Source organism: Candoia aspera, chromosome 1 (assembly GCF_035149785.1).
Source record: "Candoia aspera isolate rCanAsp1 chromosome 1, rCanAsp1.hap2, whole genome shotgun sequence".
In the NCBI taxonomy this organism is placed as follows: Eukaryota; Metazoa; Chordata; class Lepidosauria; order Squamata; family Boidae; genus Candoia; species Candoia aspera.
In genome coordinates this window covers 68,859,747-68,877,486 of record NC_086153.1, presented here as the reverse complement: position 1 = coordinate 68,877,486, position 17,740 = coordinate 68,859,747, and the positions used below count along the sequence as shown (strand labels likewise).

Below are 17,740 nucleotides of genomic sequence, written 5' to 3'. Positions count from 1 at the left end.
CAGTATGAAAGGTCCTACTAGGCTGCTTCTAATCCAAGTATACTAAAGATGACTGCTAACACCATACAAAAGTCCTGGCAATTTTAAATAACTATGAAACCCTTTTAAAATTCCATTGTAAATAGGGAAAGATACAGAAAATACATTTCAGCAAAATAATGAAATAAGAAGCTGGAACAGCCTCTCACAGTGGCACAGTCATTGTTAGAGGAAGCATCTCACAAACAAATCTATTTTGTCTCAAATAGACACAAAATTAAAAAGCAATATTCAACATCTAAGAAACAACTTTCTCCCTACTATTTCATAATCACTACATGATTATTACTAGAAGTTTTTTTTTACCATCTGCTTGGATAATTTAATTCTGGGTTTGATGGAGTCACCATACATTTTGAACATTTAGAAGTGTTATTGGCACCATTTATTTTTATTTATATTCTTCTAGGAACTTTCTAGTGCACTGAAGGGAAATAATTTAAGAACACTGAATAATTTTGCACAATAAAAAAGTAACACCCTGTAGCTGAGCACTCACCAGCATACCCTGTTATTACCAAACCTTTCTTTAGGTCTGCTTCAGTCTTATTTTTAATAGTTACAGAAGTGCTCCAGCATACAAGTGACATGAACAACATAGATCAGCAGCTTCTAAATAATCAAAAAACGAAAATGATAAACTTAAATATGTCACAAAGCAATCAGAGTATATTAGAAAATAAATCAGGATTTAATGATGTTAAAAAAGTTAGATATCTAGGGATTGAGCTAACAGCAAAAACTAGTGATTTATTTCAAAATAATTATGTAAAAATATGGAAGGAAATTAAACAAGATTTATTGAGGTGAAAAAATTAAATTTATCACTTATGGGACGAATCTCCACAATTAAGATGAATATTTTGCAGAGGATGTTATTCCTATTTCAAACTATCCCAATATTTATAACCGATAAAACTTTTAAATTATGGCAAAAAGATCTCTCAAAATTTATTTGGCAAGGGAAAAGACCAAGAATTAAATTTAAATTATTACAGGATGCTAAAGAACGTGGTGGCTTGGGTCTTCCTGATCTTAGGTTATACTATGAGGCATGTGGTTTATTATAGTTAAAAGAATGGATCACCCTGCAAGATTATAAATTACTAAATTTAGAAGGACATGATTTGAAATTTGGCTGGCATGGATTTTTATGGTACAACAAACTGAAAGTGAATAAAGCATTTAATAATTGTTGTATTAGATGGTCTATTCTAAGAGTATGGGAAAAATATAAACCTATTCTAACATCATCATTACCATTATGGATCTCTCTACAAGAAGCTTTTACAAGACGAGAAAAAATAGAAAACCATAATTGGTTAAATATTCGGATTTATTAAAATTTGAAGGGATTAAATATAAAATGAAGACAAGAGAAGAATTGGAAAATGAAGGATATTTATGTCAATGGTTTACATATTTCCAACTAAAAGAACCATTTAAGATAGATGCCAAAAATTTTAAAGTTACAAAAGAATTATCTTGGTGGGATGATCAAGTCTATGCTAATAATGACCACATGGTTTCTAAAATATATAAAAGGTTGTTACAAATGGGATCGGTAAATGTGCAAATTAAGCAATGTATGACTAAATAGGAGAAAAATTTTGGATATAATATTGAATATGAAGTTTGGGAATGTGGACTAAGGGTTTAAAATTTACACTTAATTATAATCTGTAAGAAAACTTTTATAAAATGATGTATATGTGGTATATTACTCCAGATAAACTGTCAAAAATGGTTCAAAATACCACAAACACTTGCTGGAACGTTATAAGCACTTCCATGGCAATGTAACTTAATGAAAAATGAAACTGATATGCACCTTGCATGTTTTCTGGAATGTGTGCTTATTTCACTCCTGGCCTCAATGTACATTGTTCCGTTGGGTGCGAGGATCATGGCCACCCTTGAATAACCCAGGATATAATTCAACAAATGACAGAAAAGGCCAGGATATATATACTATTTCATTCACGCTAGTAACAGAAAAGGATTTTCCTAATAGAACAAAGTCACTCCAAGTTTTGCTACAACTGCAAAAGCAGACTGGATGATGAAGATACTAAAGCTCTGAATGCAAATACAATTTTTGAAGTTATTAATCCTTTTTTTACCCAAATGTAATTGTTTAGAGCTAAAGACTTGGGACAAACACCAATTTTATAATCAGTAAAATTGTTATAGAAGTGGTTCTGAGGGATCTGTACCATCTGTGATGTCATACATGGCCAAAAAGGACAAGTAGTAAGAGCACTGGTGCTTTTTAAAAATACTAGATCTTCAAGCACGTTCATTAGTTGACGAAGTTCTAAGAAACTTGATAAATCTAGATACAGAACTTAAATGTGTGCAGAGTGCTGTAAACTAAAGTCTGGGGATTTTTTTTTTCTTCGTATGTGCAAAAGCTGAACTTGTAGCATATATATAAAATATAAAGATGCTCCAGCAACCAATATATAGTAACATTATTCACTCTATTCTACATATGCTGCTTAAGTAAAACATATAATGTTCAAATATTCAATAAGCAAAAGAAAGCAAAGAGTAGAAAATACTAGAATCAGTGTTAATTTTCCCAGTGTATTCTATCAACAGTGGGCATTAAATCCAAAAGACAGATCCAGAATACATCAGTACTAATCTAGTAAGGAAGCCTGATATACAAGAAGCTAACATTCCAAAATGTGGACAGGGAGAGTTTTGAACGAACTGCTGTCAAAGCCTTATTCAGAATCAAAACACAATTCTATTCTATGAAAAGAATTCTAACTGCAGGGCTGAGGGGTTGTTGTTTTTTTTAAGTTTCAGCAACCAGGAAATGAATCTTGACACAACAGTGAACATTTCGTTAAATAAAAAAAGAAAATCAACTCAGCATAACATTGAATAAAAAGACAAATGTAAAAGAAGAAAAACTACTATCATAGTATTTACATGCAAGAGCATAAAGGTGGCATTTGTTTGGGCCAGAAATATTAAAAATAACATGCTTCTGAGTACAAAGGAAACTTGGAAAACTTTGGTTTTCTAAAATATTTTATCTTGTCAATAACAGATGACTTACAATCTTTGCAAGATCATGTTTAACAAGCAAGGAATCCTCTAAAAAGGCATCGTGGCACCATGGTTTCCATTTATCTTGTCTGTAACATCTTCAAAACTTGGAGTCAAACTGAAGCACATGATTTTTCTGACACAGACAGCTTTGTATAACAGTCTAAGATTATTCTGTGCCCCTTTTGGCTGACTGTGAATTTCCCTTTATTTCAAAATAAAATTCCATGTGCAAAAGAAAACAGAAAAAAGAAATGACAGCTATTACAGTGTTGAACCATGGTTATTTTACAGTGAGGATTTTCTATTTGTCTTAGAAATTCATCATGTTTCTTCATGCAATATCTGTATCAGTCTAAAGCTTACTGCTAACTTTCCCAGAAAGTGAGGTGGTATTTTCATAGAAATTTTATTTTAAAAGCTGCTGTTTCCCCTCTAATCCTCACATTTTACCAAAAGGAATTAATACATTATTTTGTTTAAGAGTTCACACCCTAAGATATATTTTTCAGAACTCACTACAATGATCATGAAAATGTACATTCTGGAAAATGTACTTCCAGTAACATGATTTCATACATTGCAAATATGAACAGGACTGGAAAACTTAAGTTAAATTCCCTGATGTTAGCATCTTGTTTTAGATACCTGTGCTGTAGACAAGTATTAGATATAACCTCTTAATAAAATGTCAGTTAAAAATATACATGTACATTCACTTATTGCATCCTGTGTGAAGACCTGGCTCACCCCTCCTAAAATACTGCAGAAATAAAGGTACAGAAGAATTACATAGAGTGAAAATCAGCATTCTTCAGCTTACAAAATAATGCCCACAGAGTAAGAAAAGGTCATGAATGGTATTAAGGTTAAAGAATGTAATTGGCTTGAAATTTCTTACATTTCTACAAGCTAGATCAATCTAGACATACAATATACTCAAAAGAAAGGTCTTTAGCAAAGCACAACTAGGAACTATGGAATATATTGTCTTGAGTATCTGCCAATGATGAATTCAGTTTTTTAAGAAGTCGATTTACATAAATATTGTCTTCAGTGCCTATTTACATAGGTAGCCAAGTCATCTTAACCCACGTGGACTCTGTGTGTTAAGAAGCAAATTAGGTGATACTTAGGTCATCCTATTTCCAATCATCCTCTGAATACCAGCTGCTGAATAGATCTGGCAATAGGCCAATGAACTGATGAATTGAACTGAATGATGAAACTCTGAAATGTAAAAGTATAATAACTAAGGGGAAAAAAAGGAATGAACTCCGTACAACAGGGAGTATAAGCACTTCCAATATTATCATTTATAAATTAAGTTGTACTGTATACATATTAAGCACTCCATCTAAACTACTAGTTCATTATTCTTTTAATAAAAACTGTAACAAAAATTTAGTTTTATCATCATTATAAAATCACCCCTCTCTTTAATCATACACTACATCAGCAACCATACAAGGCATAACAGCTTTAGGAATACAAATGAAGATGTAAAACTGTGCAAAACTGCATTATCTTAAGCATCCAAAATTTCAGGAAGTAATACCACCAAAAGCAGACATACAGTAGACTCATAAAAATAAAAGAAAACGGGTTTGGGGATACATCTGGAGAAAAAGCATCAGTGGCAAATGGTGGCAATATTTGCAACCGGAACTTACAAAGTAGTAAGAGAAATGATACTGATCTGTCAACGTTTTATAGCAATAACTGGTTTTTTTTCCCAGACTATCTCTGGTTGGTTTACACTGTGGTTTTACAAGATGTTTCCAATTTCCCCACCCTAATAATTGCTTATTGGGTTAAGAGATGTGTGTCTGTGTGTGTGTGAATGTGTATGTGAACAAGCAGTCTTTGTGGAGTGTGCTTTCTTTTCTTCAATTTATCCAATATCTTTAGAAGAGCTGGATCATCGACTCCCTGGATTTTCCTACTCCAATCCATTTAACTGCAAAAACAAAAACATTTTTGCATCATATTTCGAAAGACTTTCTTATGAACTGAGTATATGAAACTCAACAGAATAAACCATTATTGCTTAAAATTTTAATAACTATTCCATGATGTACATGTATATGTTAGAAAACCAATTAACACTGTGATTGATTCTCAAGAAAATCACCTGGTTCAAAATACATAAGACACCAACTGTATCAGTGGCACACAGCTTCTTGCACATTGGTGTGCACTATTTAAATTGCATCAACAGTTAGTATTTCAATTTCAACCGTCCAGAGTCCCCTTTTTGGGAGAGATGGGCGGTGATAGAAATTTGAAGAATAAATAAAATAAATTTCCTTAGTAATTTGGACATGCTGATTCATTATTCACAGATAATTTATATCTTCATTTAACTGATTGGCCAATTGTGTGATGTTCTGTTCCTTAATCTTATGTTTTGTGTTGATTAGGATCAAAATTTTTCAAGCAGTTCTGTCAAGGATGCAGCATTGATGCAGAAAATAAAAGTTTACTAGAAAAACTAGTAATTTTGCCATGGCAGGGGTGGGGGGGAATCGAATATATGAAAGCTCAGTATTTTCCATCAACGATCTCTTCTTTTAAAAGTACATTTTAAAAATTGATAATGTCATCTAACCTAAGTGTGGAATATGAACTTTTCCAGTTTATCAAATAATGAAACAATGAATTGTGCTTGCTAAAGCTTAAACACATTTGGGAATACAATTCCATTCATGAAATATTAGGACAGTCATTGGTTGCTCAAAGTTTAAAGGTAACTTTTCATTCAATCAATTTAAATTATTAAAATAGAACCATTTCCTTTTTAGAAAACAAGTGCATTAAATGATCTAAAACCACAAGCATCTAGTTTAAATAGGAACATGACTTATCAATATTCATTTGTAAAGTCAAGATTTCAGATTCCTTGATGCTTCTTTTTCACAAACTTAAGATTTACAGAGGGTGATTTGATGGCTAGAAATAGCTAACGACAAAAATTATGAATTGTTGTACAGCAACATGAAGACCCCCAAGGACAATTTTACAACACATATTATTTGAAGAGACCCTTCAAACGTGCAGTTGTGCTGTACCTACCCGGAACTCCTAGCTCTATTTCTATAAATCGAACAAAGTTTTGTGCATTTAGAGGCAATTCATCAAATGTCCTTGCATTCGATATGTCTTTCTTCCATCCTGGGAGGGTCTCATACTGCATCTCTACTTTATTTAAGACTTCTTGGTTTGCTGAGAAGAAAAAACACCATACTAATAGACATAATTACATTTATATTACTACCACTAATGTAAGACTAATCAATTAATGAGCTCAGGAATTTCTACAGCTGAAGTAACTAAATAATTAGTTATTAAGAGTTCAGAACAAACTTGTCAGTTTTGATCAGAAAAACTGTTGTAAAAATAAGTTTAGCTACCCCAGTCACTGAACTGAAGAATCTAATCCCATCCTAAAATGGTAATGAAGACAGAGAGAAACAATAAGAAAAGCAATTGGCATCATTCCCTTGGTAGTTTACAAAATGTATGTGGCATGGAAATAAACAACTGACGTTTTTTATCTATCACACAAGGGAAAAGTTTCCTATCCAAATAATTAATGCAAGGAACTGTAATTTCTTTATAGATGAAATATATGGAGTCATATCGACCAAACTTACTGAAGCAAGGGAGCACATCTAATAGTAACTGTATCTTTTTTACTGGCAGTAAAGCTGTAGAATGAACATATGTGGTACACACATATTTGCTCACCTGGGAAATGAGGTATGATTTTATTATCTATTTTGTAAGCAACCCCAATTTTAATCTCAGGAAATACATCCAAAATATCCAATTTGGTAAGAGCCAGTCTGTTTAAAAGAAGTATTCAAATTTTAGTTATGTGTAGACAAACATAAACTCTTGGATTTTAAATTGAAATTTACCTTCTTAAAATAGTATCTACTCAGTTATTGACTGAATATCAAATTACATCATTAAATAAATTGCAGTGTTAATCACTAGAGTTGACACACTGGTCAGCTGCCTGCTAATGTGATTGTTGTTCGATATTCTGTGATGCCAATCATACCACTGAGAGGTGACAGCTTACTTTTAGAATCTGCACACAGCTATTGCTATTACTTTTCTTCAAAAATATATGCCATCTTTAAAAGCAATTTTTTTCCTAGGGCAGCATATAAACAATTTTAAGATACTAAATCTAAAATTAAACTAGAAACAAAAGCTAAAAACACAATAATAATTTCTAACCAGCAGAAATGGAGAGTCCAGGAATATTAGATTAAAATCTTCATGCGGCATGAGACGCTTGTTAAAATATTACTATATAAAAAGGCTTAGGAGTATTAAAAATATATTTGCTTTGTGCAGGAAAGGAATTCCATAGAAGGGTTTCAGTGGTGGCATCACTATTGAAAAGTACTATAATTATATTATTAACCAATAGAAGGACTGTTTCAGTAGAGATCTCATATAATGTAATGGTATGTGGGAATGACCTTGGGAGACAGGGCAATGAGATGCAACCAAAGGAACAGTCAGATAAAAGGCAACTTAGTCCACAGCAGGAATGTGGGCAGGGCAAGAGGCTCAGAAGAGACCCTCCCTAGTTTTGGGGCTGTAAAGGGGACAGGGGGAGAGAAATACTTTCAGACTTGCAAGATTCTGTTAACATAGCCTTACAATAAGGTAGAATCAGCTCATCTGGTCGTGTTTCCTGTCTGGTCTACCTCGTAAGGCTGACATAACCAGGATATCCTTCTCTTGCTCAACTCTGGTGCTATACTCTCCATTTTTAGGGGAAAAAAATACTATTCCACTTGTTAGAACACTTTTTTTTGGGAACAATATTATAATAAGGAAAACCTAAGTGAATTGAAAAAATCCAAAATTATGCCTAAAACTTTAATTAATGCAAGACTTATTCTCACCTATACTCAATCCTACCAACATATATGACTCACAGCATGTTCCTAGAGGTAAATTAAAAAAAGAGATGCAGGGATAGAAACTTGAGCTAGATGTAATTAATCACTCAGGGGAAAAAAACAGCTGCTAATAGTTATTAGCATTAACCAGTCTCCCATTTAAATTCAAAACAGACAGCACATTATTAATGTACTACATTTCCATCAAGAAATATGTATAATTAGTTCACACAATAAAAGTCTTACACTGATTTTTATTTCAAAATCATTATGGTTTCTACAATAACATTCAAAAAACGGAACTTCTTTACTTGGAGTAAAGATAATTTTCATCTGTTACTTTGGAATAATATACAAAGCATATAAACACCAGTCAATGTGAAGGTCATCATGAAACTAGTATAAATTACTCACGCGGTGAATCCATTGATCATATGAGCATATCTAAGCAATACAAGATCAAGCCAACCGCATCTTCTCTTTCGCCCTGTGGTTACACCAAACTCTTTACCTCGTGTCTGTAGCAATTCCCCAATTTCCTAAGAAACCAACAATGATGTTACTATCTCGGAACAATTTTATCAACTTATAAACCAGATGTACTTATAACAAAAGAAAGTGTATTTTATATTCTATCCAAGTAATGTACACGTAAGAAAGCTGAAGACAGAAATACAGAAGCTACCTTTATTAATGTCAGATATTAATTTGAAAATACTAGCAGAATAAGCAATTTTCTCATAAATCCATGTTGATTGCACTTAATGCCTACCTGCTATCTCACAGGAGGATTTTGTTCATGTATTGATTGCGAAGTTCTGAAATTCCTGGCAATTTTAAACTGTCATTCTTTCAGCTTAGGCAGACAGATTCATAAGAACATTGCTACTTCTAACACTCTTTAACTGGAACTTAGTTAACAATTATGCTGAAGGGTTATGAGAAAAATAGAATTCAGCTTGCTTTCCAACAGAAATAGAAGCTCTACAGGATTCAGGATCAAGCAGTTGTTAAAAGTCTCTACTGTTAGGAAAATAGCTATCAAACCCTTAAGTAATATTGCAGAAAATTAGATGCATGCACTTGAGGCCATGGATGCTTATCTATATACCACTAAAACTCTCCTGTCTGTTTGTACTTTGTAACCTTTAACTGGGTGAAATAGTGCATCATAGGCCAACAATTTTTGAACCAAGGTACCTCAAATGGGCTAACTTACAGAATGTGTCCAAAATCCGGGACCCATGACTCCCGTGGAATTGAAATTTGGCAAATTTTATAAAATATTTTATGACATAAAATTATCATAAACCATTTTATGACATAATACAAAATGCCATAAAACATTTCCTGCAGTCAACTCCTGATGTTTCACTCTGCTATACAGTCTACATGGGCTACTTTCAAGATTGATACATCTCTCCCAGAATTTTTAAGAACTTTTTCAGTGAAGGCAATACATTAAAAGCTCTGCCATTGTTGGAGGCATTGAGGAACGTGGTAAGGTCTCCTAAGGATCATGAGGGGATGGCAAATTGTGCAAGGGGAAGAAAAAAGGAGGGAGGGAGGGAAGGAAGGAAGGATGAGTGACAGAAAGAGGAAGCAAGGAAGCATGAGGAGGGGAGGGAGGAAGCAACCAAGAGAAGGAAGGGGGGAGGGGAGGGAGGGAGATTTCCAATGCTCCCTGCCAGTTTGCCACAAGCAAAGTCAATGGAGAAATCCCCTCCACCCAGCAAAGTGGCAGGCAGTTCCGTAGGTCAGCCGAGGAGGAGGAGAAGAAAGAGGAGGAGCCTTCACCAAGGCTCTGCCAAGGGTCGTGACAGGAGGGGAAATGGCACAAGCCTATATTATATGCATAAAAAAGAATGACCCAACAGGTCACAGGTTGTCTAATTTATTTTAGTACTATACTTACATTGTTTTGTTCCGTAGGAAAGGCACCAATCCCAACTCTAGTTGTATATGCTTTCACAACTCCATATACTTCACCCACATTCTGAGGTGGAATACCTAAGCCAGTGCAAACCCCTCCCACAGTGCAATTTGATGAGGTCACAAAAGGATAAGTACCTATTAACACAGGTTAAGAAAGGGTACATAGATTGTAAGATTTGTATTGTTACAACGAAAGCTACTGAGCAATGTATAACTTAATAAACATTTCCACTGAGATATACGGCTGCAGCTCTTGTTTATGTTTTACAGTAATAGCAGCAATTTTATTTAACATACTTGTAAGGGTCTACTCCAGACAAAATTTACAGCTCTCTGCAAGGATATTTTTAGACTTAAAACATCTCCAGCATAACTATATTGCTGCTTAGTTCAGAAGTGATTTCTAGTAATAGCTCTAATTTATGTGCAATATCTGAACATGTATTATATGTTATCTAATATATCTGCACATACTGTATTTAATGATGCTCCATTATAGCACCACAGTATCTATCAGAAGAAAGGTATACCTATTTCTAAGGCTTCTTTTGGAATGCAGGATTTTTAAAGTAAATGTCTTGGTACAAACTTTGAAGGGGAAGTCTAGTTCCACTTGAGGAAACCTATCCCAACATTTTACATTCCAAATTCTAGACAATTTTATAAAAAGTACATTTCATCTCTATCATCATTAGAATGGAAATAATATTCACAGAATTGGCAATAATTTTCAATATGTTCTAGTTAATAAATAAGTTTTTCAACATTACTTATATTACCTAGAATTTATAACAGTACCAAAACAAATAGTGCTATGGCACATTAAAGACTAAGCTGTAGCAATCTTTAATAGAACAAATTATCCCAGGCAAGTGGGATAAACTCACTCATCTCTTAAGGACATGAAAAAATAATTTGAGGCATTATTTACATAACAATCACTTTTCCAAAGTGAACACATTTTGATATTCATACTTACCAAAATCAATGTCCAGTAATGTTGCATTTGCACCCTCCACTAAAATTTTCTTTGGAGGGCCATGCAAAGCTTCATACATAAAATATACACCATCCTTCACCATTGGTTTGATTCTTTCAATATAGCCCTAGACAAATAAGCATATTGCAGAGATTAGGATTCAATTAGTAGATTGTGATATGCAATAAATACTTAGTAAAGTTTGGTTTATAAGACCGAAGTGCAATGTAGATATTATGCCAAATAAATTAGCAGTAATAGCCATATGTCTTCCCAACCCGGTATCCTTTATTGGAGTTGAAATTTAGAGCACTGGATTGTGCCAGTTTGGTGAAAGCTGGTTTAAGGGTCCTGCTTTAAAATAGTTATAATTGCCAGCAGTGAGCTACTCTTTGAACAAAAGAAAAAGGTATGTATGAGCGTGATTAAGCAGTAAAGTATTTAAAGGAAACAAGGAAGTTCTTTCTTACATTAAAAATTAAGAACAACCCCATTGGATCAAATCAAGAGTCTACTGGATCATGCTGGCAATATTTGCCAGTCAAGTACTCTCAGCAACATTGCAAACATAATAGGAAGGCCATTAGTCATTCCCTCCCCTTTGACCCACAGCAAATGGTATTCCGAGGTACCCCTCTTCTAAAGTATCATACCTTACAGACATTTTAGACCTCCTTAATAAATCTGACCTACTGTATATTCTTTAAAGTCAGTTGTCAGCATCACATCCTGCAACATTCAATTCTGTAACAGCTTGCTTTTTTAATCAACTCCTCTTTCTTAAAGAACTGTAGAGTGCCTTATTAATCTCCTGTTTGAACTTAGTGCTTTGTCACTTCTCAGTTACCTGCTATATTATGTATTGTCTCTGTTGGTGGAAAAATATAGTGTATTATAAGGATCTTATTCTAAAGGAGGACACAATCTCTTTTTAGCAGCTGTTGTCTCTTCATGCCCCATCCCATCCAGGGGGTTCTGGTCTGATGAGGTTCCTGGCTCGGAGCTGAACTTTAGTGTTGGTGTACTTATTAGTGATAGTTATGTTTCTGATCCTGATCATTTCTCCTCCTGGCCACTCAGGGTTCTCAAACTTTTGTCTGCACCAAAATTTATACCAGTCGACTCCACTAGGTGATTCTGAGTTCGAATACTACAAAACACTGCATAGTATCCTAATACCATAAAACAAATGCCTATCCATCCATAAGACAAGATTCCTATTACAGATGCTCACAAGAAGTATGAGCTCCTAAGAGATAACCTTCCTCAAATTATCTTGTTTGAAACAGAAAAACAGAATTCACCATAGAACAATTTTAATCAAAAAATACCTTTCCACAGAAACATACAATGACAATCTTTTTCTAACATCTCTGAAATCTTCATGCAGATACAGTAGTTATTACTGTTGTTGGTTTCTGTTTTTTTTAAAAGCCTTTTCAGTAGAAAAAACATCCAGAGAAAAATCCATCAGCTAACAGGCCAATTCTATGATTTTACCTTTAATCTTTTCAATTCCCCTTCAATGTCAATCTCTAAGGTAGGGTAAATAGACTTGTATTGATTAGCCAGCACTTTGAATCTAAAAAGTAAAAAAGTTTATATTCTATTATATCTGTAAAAAATTCACACAAATCTTTGATATAGACTTTGATTTTAGACAGTGAAAGAGAGAGAGAAAATTGTAAGTGAGAAATCCAGCAAGGATTTTTTTAGAGTATGAAAATCAGAATCTACAAATGAGAAAATTGATTGTCCTAGTAATAAATATACATGGAATGTAACATTACACTAGAGAAATTGTTACCTTTCTGAAAATTCATTGAAGTCAGAAACTAGATCACACATTCTGAGCCCACTTCGAGCTGCTTTAGAAGAATACACTGGACCAATTCCCTTTTTTGTGGTTCCCAAGCTTTAAAACACAAAAAATAAAAAAGCACACACACATACTACACAATCTGGTTGACTCTCAAATGAGATGACTAATTTCTTGTTAATATCTTTAAAAATAAAATTCATTTTGGTGGTTTGTACTTGCCACCCACAGGAGTTAAACTTGCTCTCATGTGAGCAACTGAGGACTGAAAAAGGGCAGAATGCAGCAGGCAAGTGGGATAAAAGGTAGACAACCATTCCCAATGGCAGACTTTTGCAGACACTGATATAAATAATTTAAATGTATGTATGTGTATGCATGTGCATGCATTTATACACACAGACAGTTTAAACACTAACTTTCTGATGTTAAATACGATAAACATCTAAAAATACACATTTATTGTACATTAGTTAAAATTTACACAAATTTTTACACAGATCTCACTGACCTTTAATGGTATGATTATTAGCATGTCAGAAATTGCTTTAACATAAACTGGTGCATAGAAAATATCTCAAACAAGCCGGCACATTGCTAAATTTTAAGATTATTAAAATTCAAATGGCACAGATATTATCATTCAAAGTGGTCAAAAAGTTTTCTTTCGTGGTTGGAAGTAAAACATTTGCTGTCTTAAGTTCTATAGCATGTATTTCTCATCTGACCCTCAAATTATTCATTGGGTAGTTTATACATCTTTTGGCCTCTAACCATAAATAAAATAAATAGTTTATACATTGTACTAAACTAAAGTTTGTTTTAACTATAGTTTGTTGAACAAACCAACATTTCAGTCATAAATGTTGGTCTTCCAAAACACAATGGCTGAATTCACACATCATTCTATGCCTAAACCAGGCAAGTCACATAATGGATTAATGCAATGTATGATCTCAGCCACTATATAAAAGAAACAGAAAGAGTTCACTATACTATGCATCAAAGCGCTCTAATGTTACTCAGCTGATCTGCACCAATGTCCAATACAAAGCTGAAAGCATTGACAAAACTTAATTTAAGCATAAATGACTTTTATATCTGGGGTTTGAAGCTGTTAAATCTTAGTATTTAGACCACTGGGTCAGTTAACCTACTCTTCAGATATTGCAGAAGAAAAACAACCCCCAAAACTGATCTGATATCTGCACTTCTGCATTTTCAAGTGTGATATCACAGGGAATCCTTAATCAGTCTGGAATGAAGCAGCATAGAAACCCTGGTAATTAATAAATAATATAGTATGCTAACATAGTAAGTTAGCAGCCTACTATGAATCAAATGGTAAAAATATTTTTGCTAATTTGTTAATTAGCAACCAAATTTTATTTTGTTTATGGTTATTTTATATCAATAGCTAAAAAGCATTCTACTATAAACAAAAATTATATACTGAAAGATAGCAAATATTAAAAATACAACTACCCAGAGTTATTATTACAGGATTTTGGATCCAACAATCTAACACCCATCAAAACAATACATGCCACACCATGAGTAATCCGGTATTGCTCCTTTCTATATTGTGATAAAAGTCAGTTTTCCATGTTTGCATTTTGCCTCTTTAAAGGCAAATCAGGATAAATCAACCAGGATGATTTTTTTTAATGGACTTATCAAATGTTTGAAAAAATTATTTGGCACTGCATGGATGAAACTAAAATCACGTTTTTATATTTTGCTACTGTATAGAAAGGAAGAGATCAAGAAAAAATAGCTCTTCTAATTTGATCATTTGTTCTTGGCATGACAGATAACACAGACAAATAAAATGACAAGCAAATAAACAGAGCTATCCCTTCCCTCCTTGGACCCATCACCATTGATCAGCGACATCATGCTGCCATTTCAACACATTAGCACAGAATCTCAAACGCTTTTACTTAATATCAGCTACTATTCCTGATTCTGACCAAGATTTAATAATTATATGCATCTAGCTCAGAATCCCAAATCTCTAGAATGCACTGTCTGTTTACACTAACAAGTTGTAATCTGATCCTGGAGGTTCAAATAGATTTTCTATTGTGGATCAAGAACAAGATTTATATACTGTAATGGGTGGCTGTTCTTTAGATACATGTTCCACCTTAGAAAACAGACTAATATATTTTTTCTAATATATTCCTTGGGTTATAATACATCCAGGTTGAGGCTTACAATTTAAAAGCAAGTTTATTGTACAAATCATAGATTATGTGTATTCTGGTTATGCCATTTGGGTTGGGAAAAATCTAACTTTTTAAACCTTTAAATTGCCTGCCTTATCAATATATAAAAATAAGTAGAAATTTATAGATGTTTCAGACATCCTGTAAAACTTTCTGAATAATCGTATCACAAAATGTCCTTAAAATATTCCAGAAGAATTGACAAAAAAGACCTTTCATGACATTAAAAAAAGTAAGATATTTGACAAAGCACAACATACTTTTTCCCTGCTTGCTCTTGTCTTTGTTGTTCTTGAATGCCATCAGCAGCTTGGTGGAAGTCAAATACTAAGAAATTTCAAGAGTACAAAATGAATGGACTTCTATACAAATTTGTATCAGTTTTGGAGATCTTCATTTTCATTAACAACTAAATAAAAATTCAAAGAGAAAATACCAGCAGAAAAAACTTGTTTATAAACTATACACTTCAATTTGGTAAGACTGGAAATGTGGCGGTTGTAAACTATGTTGTCCTATGCTGCAAATAAAATTGTATGTTTAAATAATTTTTTTAAACAATTTGTCAAGCAGAATCTAAAAATGTGACAAATGTGAACAGTCTCAGAGTTAAATTGGGTGAGGTTTTCCTATGCAATTTCATATACAAACATATGGTAACACAAAGAACCCTCTGAAATTAGGGTTATAAAAACCTTTCATTGGCTGTAATGATTGCTTAGTCCCAAATTAATAGTTTTCTCTTTAGTTAATGATCCACACCCAAATCATTCTCACATAGCCATTTACTGTGGGGGGGGGGGACCTAGTGCCAGTGGAAAACTTTTTAAAATCTATTTGATGAACTGGAGCGGGTGAGAGACTATGAAACAGAACTAGAGGCTCTCCAGGTGACAGACTGCTAAATCCTTTTGTTGTTGTTGAGTCGTTGTGTCTGACTCTTCGTGACCCCATGGCCTTCCTGTCCTCCACTGTCTCCCAGAGTTTACTCAAATTCATGTTCATTGCATTGGTGATGCTATCATTAAATGGCTAAATCCTCACCCATGGTTGAACAATAAATCTTTAATGTAGCTTATCAGTGATGATAATTGTCATGGAGAAAATCTGTCTATGTGGTTGCTAGGAATTGAAACAACCTGATGGCACATAATCATAATCATCAGTGATGAATGGGTAACTATGATCATGGGACTAAGACTATTTAGAGTAGTAGCAGGCAGGTCTTTCTCATTCATTATAGTACTCACAGTGCACTATGAGCACCTGACACTCTTGGAAGCTCACATTTCCCAGGATACCAGTTTTTTCCTGACTAAATTTTTACTTTTCCTGAAAAGGTTCTCATTGCAACTGACCGCATGAGTGAAAGGTGCTAAAGATGTACTTTTAACAATTTCTCTGATAAAAAGTTGTCTGCTTGACTCAAGATTTGGTTAAGTAGTATAATCAAAGTTAGCACTCATTATCTGAATCTGATGCTAACAATGAGAATGCAGAAATAAGTGTCTTGTCAAGTCTGGAATAGGGAGTATTCCCTGGCTGAACAATTTAGTTGCCAGACTAATTGGAGAAAAGGGTAACCATCCTGTTGAAAAACTTACCTTTTAATTCGAGAGAAGTCAGCATTTGATTCTAAAACACTAAGCTGGTTTTAAAATCAGAATCTCAGTGAGACTCAGTGAAACTAAGTATAATTAGAAAAAACTGGTTTGAGGCACACAATACTAATCATACTTTCCCCTAAATGCAGTCCTAGGATGCTACAGACATAAAAAATGGTGTTTGGAATTGTAGTAAGTAATTTAAGAATTGACAATTAGCTCCTTGTATTTTGCGAGATGTTAGACCCAAGTATCCCCAGAGCTAGTTGCTGAATTATGCTATAGGGGGAGGAAACCTCAAAAAGGCTCCGCTATATATATGGAAACTTTCTGTGCAGCCTCAGGAGCCTAGTTTATATTATTGTGAAGAATTCATCAAGAAATCATGACTTCATAAAGAATCAGAATTAATACAGATACTGTTATGAATGCAGTCAATATATTTACTTACCAATATGGGCTCTGTCCGATATAATTAGCCTTTTTTCCCAGCCTTCTAAACCTTTTGAAGAAATATTAGGTAATATTCATTAATTTTACTTTTCAATGTTTAATAGTGCAATCCTATGCATATCTATGCAAGAGTATGTTCCACTAAGTCAAATTGCTATTACTCCCAAGTAAGTATGCACAGGATTTCACCTAACCAATCTGGGCTGATCTCAAAAAGCTATGCAGAGTCAGTCCTGGTAAGTGCTTGGATGGGAAACCATTTGGGAATTCCAGGGCTGCAAGCTAGAGTAGAAAGGAAAAAGAAAAATCCCAGAGGAGGACAGCAGCAACCCATTTCCACATTGCTACCAGAAAAACTATATGATGCCAATGCAGTTGTAATGGTATGTGGGAATGACTTTGAGGGACAGAGGAACAAATACTGCCTAGGGAACTATCAGATAAAAGAGGAAGGAGCCCACAGCTGCTTAACGGTCAGAGAAAGAAACTTAGGAAGGATCTGCCCTAATTGATCAGGCTGTAAAAAGAGACAATGGGAGATTTGCATTTGCAAGATTCTGTTGCAATAAAGTAGAATTAGCTCAGCTGGCTGTGTTTCCTGCCTGATTTACCTGGGAGGGCTGACAGCAGTTGAGTTGTGCTTGGAGATTTAATTTTTTAAATCCATTTTAAAAAAGTGGTATTTGACA

The 17,740-nt window shown here is 33.9% G+C and overlaps 1 protein-coding gene across 2 annotated transcripts in view; it reads right to left on the bottom strand.

The window, feature by feature from the left end:
* Nucleotides 1-3,066: 3,066 nt before the first annotated feature.
* ADSS2 (adenylosuccinate synthase 2) overlaps nucleotides 3,067-17,740 on the bottom strand; it is a 31,383-nt gene continuing 16,709 nt past the window's right edge. The window contains exons 4-13 of one of the 2 annotated variants that reach the window (XM_063306164.1): nucleotides 17,050-17,100; nucleotides 15,255-15,321; nucleotides 12,752-12,859; nucleotides 12,445-12,526; nucleotides 10,945-11,071; nucleotides 9,946-10,100; nucleotides 8,445-8,569; nucleotides 6,853-6,950; nucleotides 6,178-6,327; nucleotides 3,067-5,062 (exon numbers count right to left, since the gene is read on the bottom strand). In XM_063306164.1, coding sequence (XP_063162234.1) covers nucleotides 5,010-5,062; nucleotides 6,178-6,327; nucleotides 6,853-6,950; nucleotides 8,445-8,569; nucleotides 9,946-10,100; nucleotides 10,945-11,071; nucleotides 12,445-12,526; nucleotides 12,752-12,859; nucleotides 15,255-15,321; nucleotides 17,050-17,100 — 1,016 coding nt within the window. In that variant the 3' untranslated portion in view covers nucleotides 3,067-5,009. The remainder of the gene's footprint in view (nucleotides 5,063-6,177; nucleotides 6,328-6,852; nucleotides 6,951-8,444; nucleotides 8,570-9,945; nucleotides 10,101-10,944; nucleotides 11,072-12,444; nucleotides 12,527-12,751; nucleotides 12,860-15,254; nucleotides 15,322-17,049; nucleotides 17,101-17,740) is intronic. The other variant, XM_063306159.1, reaches the window with a different exon arrangement.